The following is a 17,363-nucleotide window of genomic DNA, read 5'->3' on the forward strand; positions in this document are numbered from 1 at the left end:
AAAAACAAAGTCATGACCACATTCCTCTACTGCTTCAGATCCTTCACTCAAACAAACTGCTGAGCTTCATAAGCCCCACCAACTACTCTGGAACCATCATCTGCTGCCCAACTACTTATAATTCCCAATTCACACCATGTTTCATGCTCTCTGTGTTTCATCATCACTGTGCCTGAAATGAGCCTCCCAACTTTCTTGGATAATTACCATGCCAGAGTCACTTCAGCCACTGTTTCCTCCAGGAAACCTTTCTTCAACAGCGAGGCTGAAGTCATCTCCCTTTCTCCAAAAAGGAAAGAGATGTACAACACTCGGTGCACACATATATCCCTGCATCCAGCCTCCACAGTACATCATCTGTTGTAGTACTTCCTTCATTCCACCCAAACACGGGCAGGAGCAGGACAAGACTTATAAACAGGAATGTCTGAGGTTTATTCATTTGTTTGTTTAATTAGATAAGATATGTTCATTAGAAAAATTGAAAGGCACAGCAAATCAAAAGAAAAATTGCTGGTAAACTCCCCACCTCCCCGAGATCCCATTTTAATTCACCTTGCATCCCTAACACCCAGCACCATTAGATCGAACATACAGTAGGTGCTCAATAAATTTTTTTTTTCAATAAATTTTTTAAGCTAAAACAGAATCTAATGTCTTGATGAAAAATGAATTTTTATGTGATTAGTCTAGAAAATGTAAAATTCTTAGGCTTTTCACACTTTAAATATCACAAACAAATCCACCTTTGCTGCTGCCACACACCCCCCCCCCCACACACACACACACAAAGCACCAAGAATATTACTTCGTGGCTCCGCAAAAATCACACCTTAATTATTTCGTGTTTTGACAGTTGTAAAAAATTCATAAAATAAAAGTAAGGACATATGTTACTTCCATGATAAGAATGTTATCATTGTATTAAATGCTAAACTTAGCTAAGTCTATGCCAATAATCACAGCAAGCCACAGGAGGTAAGTTAATCAGATTTTAACATCTTACCTCTGATGTGCTTTTTCCCTTTATAGTGGTTACAAATTCTGACTTTATTATCATGGTCCAGGAGAATTAGGAAGTCCAATCTAATACCCTGCTCTTTTCACCCTTCTGTAAGAAACTGAGCAGTGTCAATGTGTGTGTGCTTAAACATGCAGTACCCAAGGCCTCTTCCCAATGCATCTGGCAAGCATTTCAATAACGTGTTTAAAATGTCCAGAAACCTTTTTTACATTATGATCAAAGGCTGTCAGATTAGTGGAACAAATGATATCCACAATGATAAAGTAAGAGATATATTCTGTTGTAAATAAAAGACTATTTAACTTTGAAAAGTATTCTCAAGGGCACCTGGCTGGCTCAGCATGTAGAGCATGCGACTCTTGATCTTGGGGTTGTGAGTTCAAGCCCTGTGCTGGATACAGAGATTACTTAAAAATAAAATCTTAAACATACTTTTTTTAAAAAAAAGCATTCTCAAAGCAAATATAAGTGGGCAAAAAAACAAAGACAAAATAAAAAACAAGGAATGACAAGGAAAAAAGGTTTTAGGTATTGCCTGAATCCTACTTTCTAATACCTATAGGAAGACTTTTCTCCATTTTTAAAGGACTCAATTCTATCCTTCAGTAAACCAAAAAATCTTGAAAACTACCCTTTATAAACTTCCAAACATTATTTCAAAAGCAAAACACTACAGCTGCAATGTAAGAAAAAATCATGGTTAACAGGATACAAACATAAAAGAAAAAGGTTAACCAATCCCATAATCTAGCTTCTCCAGGGCCAATATAAACTCTTTATTCCATAAAATGGAGTTTGTTGAGTAGACCAGAGATGGGGTCCAAGATTATACCTCTCTACCAAGCTCCCAGGTGATGTCCATCCTACTGGTCAGATCACAGGACCACACTTTGAATGGCAAGGGGAGAGGAATGAGAAGAAAGGTAATTTTGAGCGTGAGTAGGAGTACACTTGGGATGAAGTCAACGGTTTGGGCACTTTGTGGAAATGGTCACAACAAATGAATGCTGATGCTTTTCTTTTTTTCTTATTACAAAGCCTACTTAAAACAGAAAAACATTTATGAATGTTTCCATTAAGAATCACACAAAGACAGATTTCAGTGATCTCTGAATAATGAGACAACACAGTCCATACATCAGTTTTGTTTTACTATTCACAAATTCAACTGACATCCTACCTCTCAATAAAAATATTTGTTTTCTAATTAAATGAAAATACTGAATTCTCTTTCCATTTATTTGAATGGAAACTCAAGCTTTATATTACTCCATCCATTATATTTTAATCTGAAAAAAGTACTGTCTCTATGCAACTTTTTTTTCATATTTCAAAGTTGGCAATGTGGAATTTAAGAGTTCTAAGGTGAAGGTACAAAGCACCATTAGAAGTAATCAGCTGACGATGTGTTCATGTGATTTAGTAGCTTATTAACATTTAATGTACAGGGCAGCCCCGGTGGCTCAGCAATTTAGCACTGCCTTTGGCCCAGGGCGTGATCCTGGAGACCCGGGATCAAGTCCCATGTCGGGTTCCCTGCATGGAGCCTGCTTCTCCCTCTGCCTGTGTCTCTGCCTCTCTCTTTCTGTGCCTCTCATGAATAAATAATAAAATCTTTAAAAAAGAAATTTAACAGCACTGCTTATCTAAACCTAGGAATCTCTTCCATCTTACTATATCCACTGCCAGACCTATATTCTAACTCAAAACTAAGAAGAAAAGGACAGTTTCAAGAAGCACCAAAAGTTGTTATCTTTGTTCATAATTAAATCCCTAAACTACCATTTAAAAATGCGGTAGAAGGGCACCTGCATGGCTTAGTGGTTGAGCATCTGCCTTTGGCTCGGATTGTGATCCCGGGGTCCTCGGATCAAGTCCTGCATTGGGCTCCCCGCAGGGAACCTGCTTCTCTCTCTCTGCCTATGTCTCTGCCTCTCTCTGTCTCTCATAAATAAAAAAAATTAAATAAAATAATAAAATAAAATAAAAAAATAAAAAATAAAATAAAATAAAATAAATAAAATAAAAAATAAAATAAAATAAAATAAAATAAATTAAATTAAATAAATAAAATAAAAAATAAAATAAAATAAAATAAAATAAAATAAAATAAATAAAATAAAATAAATAAAATAAAATAAAATAAAATAAAATAAAATAAAATAAAATAAAATGGGAAGGATGGCATGAAAGGCCAAACATCTAAACTTCGAGGGTTGGGGTGGTGGGCAGAGGGGGGTATTTGTTTTTAAAAAAATAATGATGTGTGTGTGTGTGTGTGTGTGTGTGTGTCTTTACCAATAGATAATGGCAGGAAGTCACTGAGAGTAAAGAAAGGATCTTGTCTTTGCAAGTTTACACCTCAACCAAAACAAAGTCACATACCAAATCAACTCATTCTGCATTTAGGAAAGAGAATCAGGCACCAACTCAAATTTCAAGGAAGAAAAAATCTTTTGCTTTTATTCCACATGAAAACAAAATTATATGGAATGTATAAATGCAACAGGCTAATAAATCAAAAGTATGCATGAGAACGTATACAGCTATTTAACTACATATGTGGTGTAAGTTCATTTTTATTTCTAAACAAAGAAGTTTCCTTAGCCTTAAATGCCCCAAATTGCCTTATACATTAACAAACAACCAACAGACAAAAATCAGAAAATCATACTGGTTTTACTGAAACTCAGTCTAATAATAAAACATTGCCTGCATACCTTAAGCCTCTAGCCTGCCTGCCTCTGATGCTGCTGCTCCCTGGAGGCTGAGACATACCCCATCCTAATTCTACACATTCAAACCTTACTCATCCTCCAAAATGCCTCTTCTACTAGAAGCAGTATTACTACCCTTTGACTTCATTGTTGATCTTGACTCTTTCAAGGCACATATGTCACACACACAATCTCCAAACATGTCTCAGCTCGTGTAGTGAGCACGACGAGAGCAACATGCACACCTCCCACAGTGTCTAGGACTTAACAGCAATAGATAGTAGCTGGATTTAGTAACTTCATGGATAGGCTGAAGGTGTGATTCTCAGGTCAGCAGCTACAGCAACATCTGGGAATGTTTTAGGAACAGAAATTCTTGGGCTCCCTGGCATTCAGACTCACTGAATCAGAAACTCTAGGGGTGAGGCCCAGCTATCTATACTTTAACAAACTCTCCACGTGATTCCAATGTGACTAAAGGGTCAGAAACACTGGGGCAAAAAGAGTCAGCATGGAGGTGAGGAGATAGTCACAGCTACAACCTAAATGTCATGTGTTAATATTGAGAACAGAGGAGGTGGAAAGTGCTGCTGCCCTTCAAGTCCAATTCCTTTTACATATGCTAATAGCTAATGTCCATTCACAGGGTGAAGGATCTTTTAAAAGAACCCCCTTTCTCAGTCTATATGTTGCTATTTCCAGGTAGATAGAAGACTAAAAACTAAGGTTGATTTCTAGCTTACCGACATATACACACACAGGAAGTATAGATAAACCTGAATAAATCTTTCTGAAAGCATAAAGTGTCCAGTAATGTCTACAATTAGACCACAAAGAAGCAGCTTTTCTCTCAAAGTACTTAATACCACAGCTAGTCTAATTATAATGGATTTTCACTACTGTAGAAGGTCCTCCTCGAAATTCAGCTTCATTTTACCTACATGGGGGTTGCATTTAAAAAAGGCAAAAGGAAAATTATTTATCACATTCAACCAAACATATCACAATTAAACAGCTAAGTAACACAAAGCTGCCAAAATCCAAAAGAAATAACTTTATATTAAATATCTGATTTATATAGACAAAGACCAGTCACTCAGAATTGATCAGGAACGCTGAGTCTATGCTTAAACCAATGTAATTTAAATAAAAGCCAGAAAAAAGAAAAAAGTGAATCACTTAGAGAAGACAAGTTTCTATACTGTAGTATCACTATCACATTTGTGTAGTATCAGAAATAGAGCAACTGTTATCAAGCTCTCTTGCTCAACTACAGACTCCAACAGTTAAAACCAGGAACAGGCAAGACCTCTTAACCGATGCTTCAACGAAAACCCATTGTGCATATTTCTTATCGAACTTTCTCAAGGTATTGACAAAGACATTTTGCAAAGACCTGAACATCCCAACTGCCAGACCAGAAAAGCCCTGATAGCAGTGGAATGCCTAGACCGCACATCCCACACATCCCCTTCCCTGCCCATGATCTTGGGCTGAACACATACTGACCCCCCCACCCGTGATCATGCACTCCCTGCCCACTCTCTTGCACATATCCCACCCCACCTTTCCCTATAATGCTGAAGGTGTCCATCTTGCTGGTGGAGAGGCCAGTTGTTAATGCTTGAGCCTGCTACCAAGCACCCTAAACTTCTCCCTTTCTCTTTTCGAAACCACCATCTCGAGTTACTGCCTTCCCTTACAACCAGTTTATCCAAGTTTATTCTACAACGGTGCTGGCAAACCCAGCCAGGAGCTGTGCTTCTGATTTGTCCACCCTGCCTCAGGATTCCCTGGCACAGAGCAATTCGCCCCAGTAGCACCAGGGCTCACCCGCTCGGTTCTTGAGTTAGTGGTAGTGATAGATACTCAGTAACACAGCTAGTTGTGCACAATTTTAAATTCACCCTGCCGAATATCCTGAGATAACATCATGAGAGGCCGTGTTCCCATCATCCAGGGGATATAAAGCACTGGTTCAAAGTGTGGTCCTGAGATCAAGCACAAAGACAGCAGCATCTGGGAGTGTGAGAAATACATATTCTCACCCCTCACCCCCTCTTCCTGAATTAAACACCTGAGGATGACACGTAGAAATGTGTTTTAACAAGCCCTCCAGGTACTTCTAATAAACCACTAACATTTGAGAGCTGCTGGCATAAAGCATCTCTAAAGAGACTCTTTAGTAACTTTTTTTTTTTTCCACAAAGTAATGCTAATCTCACTGGCATAAGCAAGAGCAGCTAGATGAGTACAGCCCCTTTTCATTTATAGTAAATTCCCAGGTATTAATTTTAAACAACGAATATGAGCTCTCTGGATATTATGAAGTATGCTACTACAGTCCATGTATGTTCTCACTTCTATGTTTAGGACTCAGAACCACAAATGAACCCTGGTACAAGTCCTCTGACATCAATGAGAGGAGAGCACAAGAGCACGCACATATGCAGGAAGGGCAGAGAGAGGAATAGAAGAAAATAAGAGAATGAATGGGGAAAAAAATCAAGACCAAAAGTCAAAATTGTAGGAGAGTACTCTCACCCTCAGATGTAACTCTGACTCATTTATAGTCAACAAAAATGACTCATTTTGGGTGCTTATGTTCCCTTCTCTCCAATTCAAGCATTATAATTTTATAATTAAAATAAATGTACAGGGGGCAGACTGTGGAAACAAATAAAATAAAGGAGATTACACTATACTCCTAATATATTACAATGTCTAGACTGAAATGTTTTTGCATTTTTGGCACCCTGACTTAAAAAATTCAAGAGAAAAGAAATAGGAAAGCCCGTCTCCAACCAAATTATGCTCCACAACAGAACAGCAATGCAAAAACACAGTTATGCACCAAAGTTACAAAGCTCTGAAACTGGTAACCACTAACTCATTCTGGAAACACTAATAGAAATCCCATTTTTCTCAGAAGACACAAAGTTTTAAATTTTCATTTCTAGGTTTGATTTTCCTTCTTCCTTCAGAACCCCAATGCTTATCAACAGATCTTCTCACTGAAAATGTGGGTTGCTGAAGAAACTTTAAAGGGTAATGGGTAAAAACCCTACATATATTTACATCAAAAGTACCATCAGAGTACGTGTTGGCCAATTTAGATATACAAGAGATACGTAATGGGTCATATATGGACTGGAAAATGTAATCACATTTATGCCATTTAAAAGGAATTATATTTCATATTTTGTTCAAATGGATCATGTAAGAAAGTTAAATCTCTCAGTAAGATATACTGTTACAAGAAAATTCTGAGCCAAAATGTATGTGTACCCACTGAACCAGAGAAACAATACACGTATGAGGAATCTGTGTTCTTAAAGAATCATTTATAATAATATTTTCTAGAGTTTAGAAAAACTGACTTTCTTAAATTCTTTGGCCAAGAGAAAACATTAGAGTTTGGGTAATGCAGAAGAGATTACTAGAGACAGAGGCATGGACAGTCCTCTATATTTCCCTGAGTCTTCAACCTCTTGACCGAAGGCTACTACATCTCCTAGTCATTAAAATGAGACATTTCTCCAGGACACTGTAGTGCTAGGAGAGCAAAGCATGAGATCTCCGCATCCCACACCCTTAGTGCCCAGTGCTGGTGTTTTTAAGTTCCTAACTCTTCAATGCCATTTCTGGACCATTTTTCCCTTAGCCCTCTTAAAAAATGCTTGCTTACCTAAACTCAAATCAACAATACTACTGCATTAGTCACCTCCCCCTCCTTCATTCATTAAAATTTTATAACCCTATCGGTCCTCCAATGATCACCTCAAAGCTTGCCAATTCAACAGCCTCTCTACTCTCTGGCCTTTGTATCAACAAAGAGGTTCTCCTCCACTGCCCTCGCTAATTTAATCTAAGTTCTCTGTGCTAGCCTAAACTCCATGAAGATCATTCTAGTTCACTGCTGGATCTCAGGCACACCACAGTGAATACTTAAAGTAAGGTATTTTTTCATTACCACTAAATGCAAAAATTGAGGGCTACTACAAGGCCTGTGTAGCTTATAACAAGGACAATCAAATGCTTGAGAATCATGTATAAAGAACACTCAAAGGATGTTTTACCCAGGGGCACCTGGGTTGCTTAGGGGTTGAGCATCTGCCTTTGGCTCAGGTCATGATCCCGGGGTCCTGGGATCGAGTGGCACATCAGGCTCCTTGCAGGGAGCCTGCATCTCCCTCTGCCTATGTCTCTGCCTCTCTCCCTGTCTCTCAAGAATAAATAAAATCTTAAAAAAAAATTAAAAAAAAAAAAAAAGGCACAACGATGTTTTGCCCAATGTGTTTTTTGGATGGTGAATGACTAAGGTAAAGTGATAGCTATCTTAAAATAGAAGTCAATTATATAGAAAAGATAAGGCTAACAATTCTGAGACTTGAGATGGGTAACTGGCTCTCCTACTAATTAGTGGACTTGTTTATTTTTATTTTTTAAGATTTTATTTATTTGAGAAAGAGAGAAAGCAAGTGAGAATGAGCTGGGGAAGGGGTGGGGGTGAGGAAGAAGCAGGAAAGACTTACAAGGAGTTTGATCCCAAGACCCTGGGATCATGACTTGAGCCAAAGGCAGACACTTAACCAACTGAGCCACCCAGGTGACCCTAATGGCTTTATTTAATATTACTGAGCCTCTTCTTTCTTATCTATATACATTAAAGGGGTTGGACTTTTTGGGTTCCAAACATTCTATTTCATTCCTGCCTAATAGTGCTCCAGGTATAGAAAGGAGCCCAACAAGGGTATTATTAGAAGGCAGCAACCTGAAGACCTAAGCTGTCAGGATATGAAGTTTTCTTATAAAAAATATACCTTAAGAATACTGAGAGATAGAGCAGAACTTGATGCACAGCTGGCCAACATCAAAAGTCAGCCAACTATAACCCTGGAGCAGCAACTATTTCTGTTAATAAACTTTTATTGGAACATAACCACACCCATTCGTTCAAGGATTGTCTATCGTTGTTTTTTCCCGGTACAACAGCAGAGCTGGACAGTTGTCAAATTAACCAAATGGCCCACAAATCCTAAAATATTTACTCTCTGGTACCTTAAGAAAAAGTTTACTGGCCCTGAACTATAGGACATACATTTATTTTACATTATTATTCATTGGAGATGGAAAGACCTGCATTAAAATGCTCTTAAATAGGGATCCCTAGGTGGCGCAGCGGTTTAGCGCCTGCCTTTGGCCCAGGGCGCGATCCTGGAGACCCGGGATCAAATCCCACGTCGGGCTCCCGGTGCATGGAGCCTGCTTCTCCCTCTGCCTGTGTCTCTGCCTCTCTCTCACTGTGTGCCTATCATAAATAAAAAATAAAAAATTTAAAAAAAATGCTCTTAAATAGAAGGTAGGGAGAAAAGGGAGAAAAAGAGTAAGTAGAGATAACAGGTCAAAATATAATCTCAATTCACCTCCCAGTGATTACACTAGCTGCTCTAAGCTAGTGGATAGCTCATCCATCTCTGAAACCTTTTTTTCCAGGAATACACAAAATAAAACAAACATTGAAGATTTAACACGCACCTGCCCTCCCTCACTTTTTGTGCATTCCCTTGACATATGTAGTTTTCAACGTAACCAACACTGCAGTTGATTTTTGACCAATCTGGGTCACAAACATCCAGGAAGTGAGGCCGCAGTCTGCCTATTGAATACTTGGCAATGTCAGTCAGGGACTGACTAGCAGCTGCACCAAATAAAAATGTTCCAATGGCTTTGTAAATAGTGGCTATGTAGTTATTCCTGATAAAGGAATTCGAGTGCAAGAGGTTATAGTAAACAGACAGGGCTTCTCCAACAATCATCTGAAAAAGAAACAGAAAAATAATATGTTAAAAGAGCAACTGGGCACTTTAAACAAAATAAAAAATAGAAAAGAAAATGGTAAGTCACAATAAAATCTTTATTTTAAAAACACCTCCCATTTTTCATTTGCAAAGGAGTCAGGATATCTAATTCTAAACCATGAAAAAAGGTTCAGATCAAGTGTGGATAATGCTTACAAAGCATTGGCCACAATAATTTCAAAGCCCACCTGAAACAATAAGACCTTATTTCTTTTCTTGTATTCAAATGAGTTTTAGTAAGTAGTCAATGGTGTATCATGGATGACAAAAATCATGGTATGTTCAAAGAACACAAATTTTCCTAATTAGAGTATCCCTTATGTACGTACTCTTATCTGGCAGTGTCTTCATTTCTATCAAACATTCCTCTGAAAGAAAAGCATCCATCATATTCTAAAAAGTAAAATAGTTTCAGAGAGTAAACTAATATTAAAGCAGAGGTCTAACACTGAGGCCAAAGGGTGCAGAGGGCAGAAATTAGCTGACAGAGCCTCCCAGTCCTGCCGCTCCAGACCTCTAGGCCTGTCTTTCTTAACAAGTCTCAATAATAACACACATTTGATGCTCTCCTCCTCCAAGAAATCATCTCAAGTTTCCTCTTTATTTTTCATTGGCTTTAGTTTTCACTGTAAGTAGAGACAAAGCCTTCCCAGATTCAGGCAGAGTGTGTATCAGCATGTGCCAGTGTAATGAATTTAAAGGCATAAAAATGGCTTCCCAATACTTGACAAGTTCACAGACCAAAATAAATAGTTGAACAGAAGAATCAGCTTGCTTATGTTGGGGGAAGTAAGGAGATACAAGTCACAAAGTTTTTCTTAAGATATGTACTACTTTCCCTGCTTCATCCATTTAGTGAGGATTAATTATCTTCACGGTGAGCCTTATTGTAGGTAAAATAAATAGTTGCCTCCTGAAAGAGATTTTAAGAATCTGACACCAAAAATTCTTCATCTGGCTCCATGGCTCCATAAATAGAATGATAAAATTTGGACAAGTCTATGAATCCCACAAAAGCAAGAATCAAGTTTTAGTCATTGAATAAAAAGCTAGCACCACCACAATGGACTCAAACATAGTAGGTGGTTCATAAATTTTAATTGAAAGGGGTGCCTCTTGGGTAAAAGGTAAACACCCTTGGTTTAAACATTAAGCCCCATAGAAACATATTCCTCATTACAGTGATGAATGTGAATGACTTAATCAGATCCTTTTCTGAGAAGAGGTCTCTCAGGAGACAAAAACCATATGCACCTCTGTAATTGTGCTTAGAGTTCTCCCAACGCCCTCCAGTCACCCTGTAATAAAGTATATATTGTCTCCTCTGAGTGTTAAGGTGTCCCAGCAACTGCCTTCACAGATGAGCAGAAAGGATTTCTCTAATGTTTCATTATGGAGTTGCTCTTTGATCATCTAAAATATATACCAAGTATATTAATCAACCACAATTCAAGCAGCTGGAACTCCCACACTTCAGCTGTCAGCTGTTCTTTTTGTATAAGCACTCAACTATTTTCCAATTGTTGAATTTTAGGAGTCTTCCATAGGCATAATGATCATTCTTTAGGGCCACCCAAAACATGATTCTTAACACTGAGAACAGAAAGTCAATTCAATAGGAGAATTCAGAGCACTGGGCACTGAAGACCAACTGACTGACAGAGGTACTGTAAGCAGAAACTTTACCCTTAATGCTGGGGAAGGGCAGGGGACTCTAACACTGACCAAACCTAGGTCAATGTATATCATTTTTTATTATGTCCTCCATCCTCACTGAGATAGACAATAGACAAATTCTAAATTGATTTTCTAAATTAAATGCAGGGATGTATCTAAGCATTTCATTATACATGACAGCCATATTTTTGTTTCATTTAAATACCTTTTCCTGCCGTTTGAACCATTAATGTCAATGCTTAGCCTTTGGTCAAGTCCACTCTTAAGCTGACTGTAGACTCATCTTAGAGCTGGGATCACTTGCTATGCATTATTTACACTCCAAAGATAGGATAAATTATTATTAAAGAACAAAAGATAATGTTTGAGGGACTAAAACAAAATACTTTTGAATATTAAAGATAGTAATTACCCAAATCCATGTAATTCAACCATTTAAAACCTATGCACCAAGATATTCTCACCATCTCCTTTATAGCTCCATCAACCAAGATGATTTTATACATCTCTGCATTGTCTGCATATTATGTGCCTCCCATTCAGAGCTCACCTTCCCACAAATGTAATCTAAAATCACTGGTGTACTTCCACTCTTTAAATTTCTCTTAGTACCTTCATTCTCTTTATTCTACTGAATCTTTTCCAAAGTCAAAATGGTCTTGTCAGATTGAATAGGTATTTATCAACTCTCATTTACCTCAACTCCTCACAATATTTGACATCACTGATCATTTCTCCCTATTGAAATTCTCCCTTGGCTTCTGAGAAACTATATTAATTAACTCTGGTTCTCCACCAGGCTCCCTCAATCACTTGATGTATCTTTGGATCATCTGAAAGCCACGTCAAAGGCCTAGCATGAAGTCTGAATCATGATCCTGATTTTTTTTTTTAAGGAACTGATTCACTTTCTAGTAAATAAAACTAAGCATTTATTTACATGTTTGACCAAGTGCTGCCTGAAAGGAGTTAATTTTTTTAAATTAGTGTATAAAGCTACTGCCCAGTGCAGTGCTGGTTAATATGATTAATGTGAAAATCGTACTTTCATAGCACCTTAAAGAGTCTGTTCTTTTTTAAGAAAACTACACTCAATTTACTTGTTTTATTCAACATAAAGATAACTTTCTCACAGCTCATGATGAAATAGTCAAAACTTACAAATTAATGAAGTATCAATGACAAGTTCTTGCTAATGGAGGGTTTTGTCAGGCCCTGCACGTGCACAGGCTACACGCACACACTTGGTGCTAGGCCCCGTCCTGCTGCAGGCCTCTGGTCTGTCATGGATTGCTGGAGCTTTGTTTGTGCAGCTCCTTGACTGAGACACGAAGTCAAGGAGAATTGAAAGACAAGTCCGCCTGCAGCACTGTTTTAGTGCCCAAGGGAGAATCTTGTATGAACTCAGCTACTACACTTGATCCTTCACAGCATGGGTTTGAACCTAGTGGGTCCACTTATACATGGATTTTTTTTTATGAATACAATACAGTACTGAAAATGGATTATCTTTATGATTTTCTTAATAACATTTTCTTTTCTCTAGCTTACTTTATTGTATAATACATGGAACACAGAAAATATGTGTTGACTCTTTATCAGTAAGGCTTTCAGGCAACAGTAGGCTATTAGTAAAGTTTTTGGTGAGTCAAAAATTTTAACTCAGATTTCTGGCCACACCAGGTGTCAGTATCCTTTAACCCCAACTTGCTCAAGGGGCAACTGTATTTGCAGCTAACTATCCTATTAAAATTTTAAAATTCAAATAGTATCTCAGAAACACACATACTTTAAAAGAAAAAAAAAACTCTACTCTTACCGTGTTCTTTTTTTTTTTTTTTTTTTTCTTACTGTGTTCTTAAAGGAACAATCATAGGCTTGGCTTTCTTTCTTTTCATAGTAAAAATTCAGTGTAAAGATTTGTCTAGATTAAAGGGATCTGATTTCTTAAAACTTCACCATACTGTAGGAGAGCCAACCAATGTTACTATGTAATTACTCCCATTTCATTCCAGCACCTAGGACATGCCAGGCTCTGACATGCCAGGCTCCACCATGCCCAGCTCAATGGCAGGCAGCAAGGCTGCTAAGATGAACAAAGCACCAACTCTGCCCTCCAGGAGCTCACAGTCTCATAAAACAAACATGTTTATGAGAGAGGTTTTCTTTTATTAATTATGTACCACAAATAATGAGTTCATTAATTCTCGATGCCTATAAGGAGCTGTGATCATTCTTGAATAAAACATTAAAATTCTAGGGATGCCTGGGTGGCTCAGTGGTTGAATATCTGCCTTCGGCTCACGGTGTTACCCCAAGGTCCTAGAATTGAGTCCTGCATTAGGCTCCCCATTGAGAGCCTGCTTCTCCCTCTGCTCATGTCTCTGCCTCTCTATCTCTCATGAATAAATAAAATCCTAAAAAAAAAAAATTAAAATTCTAAATTAAGGTTTCTTTTTCAATAAATACCAAAAAAGACAAGACATATATGTCATCTTATTGGCCTATCTCCTGGATGGGACTGTATTTTCTACTTTTAACCAATATAAATCTTCTTTTACAAGCCATGGAGCATACTCTGGTTTCTTTTCAGATCGTATAAATCTTTTGCCTTTTACAAGCCATGGAGCGTACAGCTATTTAATCTAAGTCATAGACTCTCTCAGTCAAGAAATTATAATCTGATCCAATCCCTTGAAGCCATCTCCTTGGAGCACAATCTCTAATCATTCCCACCTAAAATCCTAAAAGCAATAGTTACTATTATGTTTCAGAACTAGCAAAAATTCTCTTGTATTCACTGCTGATTATATATAGAAATTTTGGCTTCTCTCTCTAGTTTCTGGCATTATCTAATAATTCTTTAACATGGGTTAGAATGAAGACTTAACATTAGTTAGTTATTTTTATTTTTTAGAACTCGGCAACTAGAAAGTAGGTACATACACACAGATTCCACAAATTACAAAATAATACCCTACATATAAAGTATGCTAAAAACATACTGCTGTAACATGTGTCTATGCATGTGCTGCAATAACACCAAATTAGTGTTTTAAAATCACATGACTTGGAAAAGATTAGCATAAAAGCTACACACCTTCAGTAAGGTTCTTCTAATTATACACTGTTATTCCTCTGGTCCCATTTAAAAAAGCTGAGATCTTAATCAAATAACATGCTCAATTAAAGGTTAAAAAACATAGTTTTGGACATTTAAGCATTCAATAATTAACAGATTAACACAAAATTAAGCCAACTGCCCAAAAGTGATAAACTTGGAAAAGTGGATTTGACTTACAACAATAATACTGAATGGAATGATTATTCCACCTAATAACGCATAAGGTATGGTGTCTTCTTTGTAAGGGTACTTGATGGACTCATCATTACAGAATATTCCTCGTTGGAAGGGGGTATGCCTTGAAGTAAGAATTGCAAAAGGCAATCCAGCTAGCAAAAGGAATAAATGAAAATATCATTAAAATGGTAATATGAAAATTAATTAATGGCAATAATTATCCCAGAGACTGTTTAAAAATGCATTTGCCATGAAAATAAATAAGAGCACACGTAAAAAGGAATGCAGCAATGCATGCAACAGAAGTTAGAAAGATTACAGTTTAGATTAAGGTAGGAAGAGGAACAATGCTTAACCAATTTAACTAAGAGTATCTTCTTCCCTTTGTTTCTGCCCAAACACACTAAACGGATTTTAGAGAAGACCAAAAAAAAAAAAAAAAAAAAAAAAAAAAATTGCTTCTTATGCTCTTGTTTGCCGTTCAGTCAGAGGGTTTCTCAACCTATTCCCAAACCGATTTGTCATGCATTTTCCTTCCAAAAGTAAAACAGCTTTTTGACATTACCCATTTTGTCTCTATGTTACTACCACATGTAGACAGGACAAGGTCATGGCAAAACTGTCAGAGTATCTAAATAATGTGCTATCCACTTACTTCTGTACCATCTATACCAAGTTTAGAGCTGTGAAAAAGACCTGAACTTAAACCAAGTTTGAGAAAAACAGACAACGAAGTCAAGCACAAAAACACCAAAACACAGTTCTGTTTTCATTTGTGTTTTCCCTCAAGATTAGGTCTTACACTCACCTCCTAAAAGGTCTTTGCCCTGCAAGTCAGCTTTAAGAATTCAGTTCTCCTTTACTTCACAGAAGTAGACATACTGATTAATATGCAGCATACCAACTACAAATCTAGTTAGCAGAAACCTTCAACATGAGGTCTGTGTCAAGACGTATCCAAGTGTGGAAGATTCTCTCCCTCGGAGATCCATTTTCCCAGCAGTAATGCCATAATCACAAGCTACCATACTCACTGTATGTTCAAGTGTTCTTTCTATGAAGCTCCAAGTCTTAATGACCATTTAAAGGTTTCATTAATTCCACTAAAATCCCAAAGGCTGAAAGACAAACAACTCTACCACTCTGCCTGAGTGTCCTTAATGTAAATATCAAATATGTTCTATCTCCAGAAGCTAAATGAAAAGAAGCACATTCCTAGTTCTTTTATTTATCTTCCTGTTTCTCATCTATACCCTAAATACATACACCAAAGTTTCTATCTTTGTGTTAAACCAATTGTCAAAAGTGGCAACCCATTACAAGTCTTTAAGATGTTCACAAGGCTCTCGAAGTATACTTCTAGTAATAGTTATGATTACAAATAAATAAATAAGCTAGAACTGACTTTGCTAACTGATACTTATACTACCTCCATGTCTGATTTCAGACTATCCTCTGATTCACGAAACTGTCTGCATTCAGAGGAATAGGGCGAAATGCCCAAGCCTTTAATACAGATACCACAGCTGCAGCACAAACATCTTGTACACAGCAGCATATGCTGTGGAGGCTAATAAGCAGATCTGTGACATCAGTTGCTGCCTGCTCTCTACAATAACTAGATGTTCATCCTTCAACCAACAGCCATATTTTTACCCCATGAGCAAATTTATTTTGTATTCACAAAGAACCATCATTTCTACAGTTCAATTCTACTTGCAATAATTCTATAACATAACAAGGAAACTTTCAATCTCTACATTGCATATTTTGGAATTGAATTTTTCCATGATTTCTTTCTTTTGTAGTAAGACAAGATATCTAGTATAGAAATTAAATCCACATATGATCAGCATCCAAAATGCAGTAGGGGGCAGCCCAGGTGGCTCAGTGGTTTAGCACCACCGTCAGCCCAGGGCATGATCCTGGGGGACCCAGGATCGAGTACCATGTCAGGCTCCCTGCATGGAGCCTGCTTCTCCCTCTCCCTGTGTCTCTCTGCTTCTGTGTGTGTGTGTGTGTGTGTGTGTGTGTGTGTGTGTGTGTGTGTGTGTCTCATGAATAAATAAATCTTTTTTAAAAATGCAGTAGGCTTTATGTTCTTATTCTCAGGAAAAATTCTTATTAATAGGCCCAAATATATTGAAAATTTTTCTTAACAAGCACATCCACTAAGTTGGGGTTTTTTTCCCTTTGACCAAAACAACTATGTTGGAAATTATTTTTAGATTTGGAAAAAAAAGTTTGTGGGTATTATTTTTAGGATAGGAAGGAAATAAAATTAAATTCCATGCAAGTATAATCAGCCTATTTTTAAAAACAAGAATATATAAATGGGAAAATATTGAGTGAATCCACTGTCAAAGAATTCTAGTAGGTGTTACCAGGAATACAAAGTTGAATAAGGCATAATACAGGTAAGTATAATACAGGTAAGTAATAAGGTAAGTAATACAGGTATAATACAGGTATAATAATACAGGTATAATACAGGTAAGTAATAAGGTAAGTGCAGCAGAGAATAAAAAGGTACAAAAAGCTATGAAGGTTCAAAAGAGAAGCTCTGATGATATTCAAAAAGCCAGTGGTTACCATAGAACCCAGCAGAAGGTGTATGGTAAAGACAGAAGTTTTGGCACGTAAGCATCTCTGAAGCCACAGAGGTAAAAAAACTCCAGGACGGATATGAAATGAAATGAAGTGCAGGGTGAGGCACAAAGCAGCGGCAACACTAAAGGGATGAGCACAGGAGGAAGATCCACTGAGTCAGATCTGGAGGGTGA

The 17,363-nt window shown here is 37.4% G+C and overlaps 1 protein-coding gene across 10 annotated transcripts in view; it reads right to left on the minus strand.

The window, feature by feature from the left end:
• Nucleotides 1-17,363, minus strand: part of PLPP1 (phospholipid phosphatase 1) — a 96,045-nt gene that overhangs the window by 21,983 nt on the left and 56,699 nt on the right. For 3 of the 10 annotated variants that reach the window (XM_072826469.1, XM_072826476.1, XM_072826471.1), the window contains 3 exons: nucleotides 14,581-14,732; nucleotides 9,280-9,560; nucleotides 8,939-9,052 (listed from right to left, as the gene is read on the minus strand). In XM_072826469.1, the coding sequence (XP_072682570.1) occupies nucleotides 8,939-9,052; nucleotides 9,280-9,560; nucleotides 14,581-14,732 (547 nt within the window). Of the gene's footprint in view, nucleotides 1-8,938; nucleotides 9,053-9,279; nucleotides 9,561-14,580; nucleotides 14,733-17,172; nucleotides 17,353-17,363 lie in introns of those variants that run through there. The other 7 variants (XM_072826466.1, XM_072826472.1, XM_072826477.1 and 4 more) reach the window with 5 other exon arrangements.

This window comes from Canis lupus, chromosome 5, assembly GCF_048164855.1.
Source record: "Canis lupus baileyi chromosome 5, mCanLup2.hap1, whole genome shotgun sequence".
In the NCBI taxonomy this organism is placed as follows: Eukaryota; Metazoa; Chordata; class Mammalia; order Carnivora; family Canidae; genus Canis; species Canis lupus.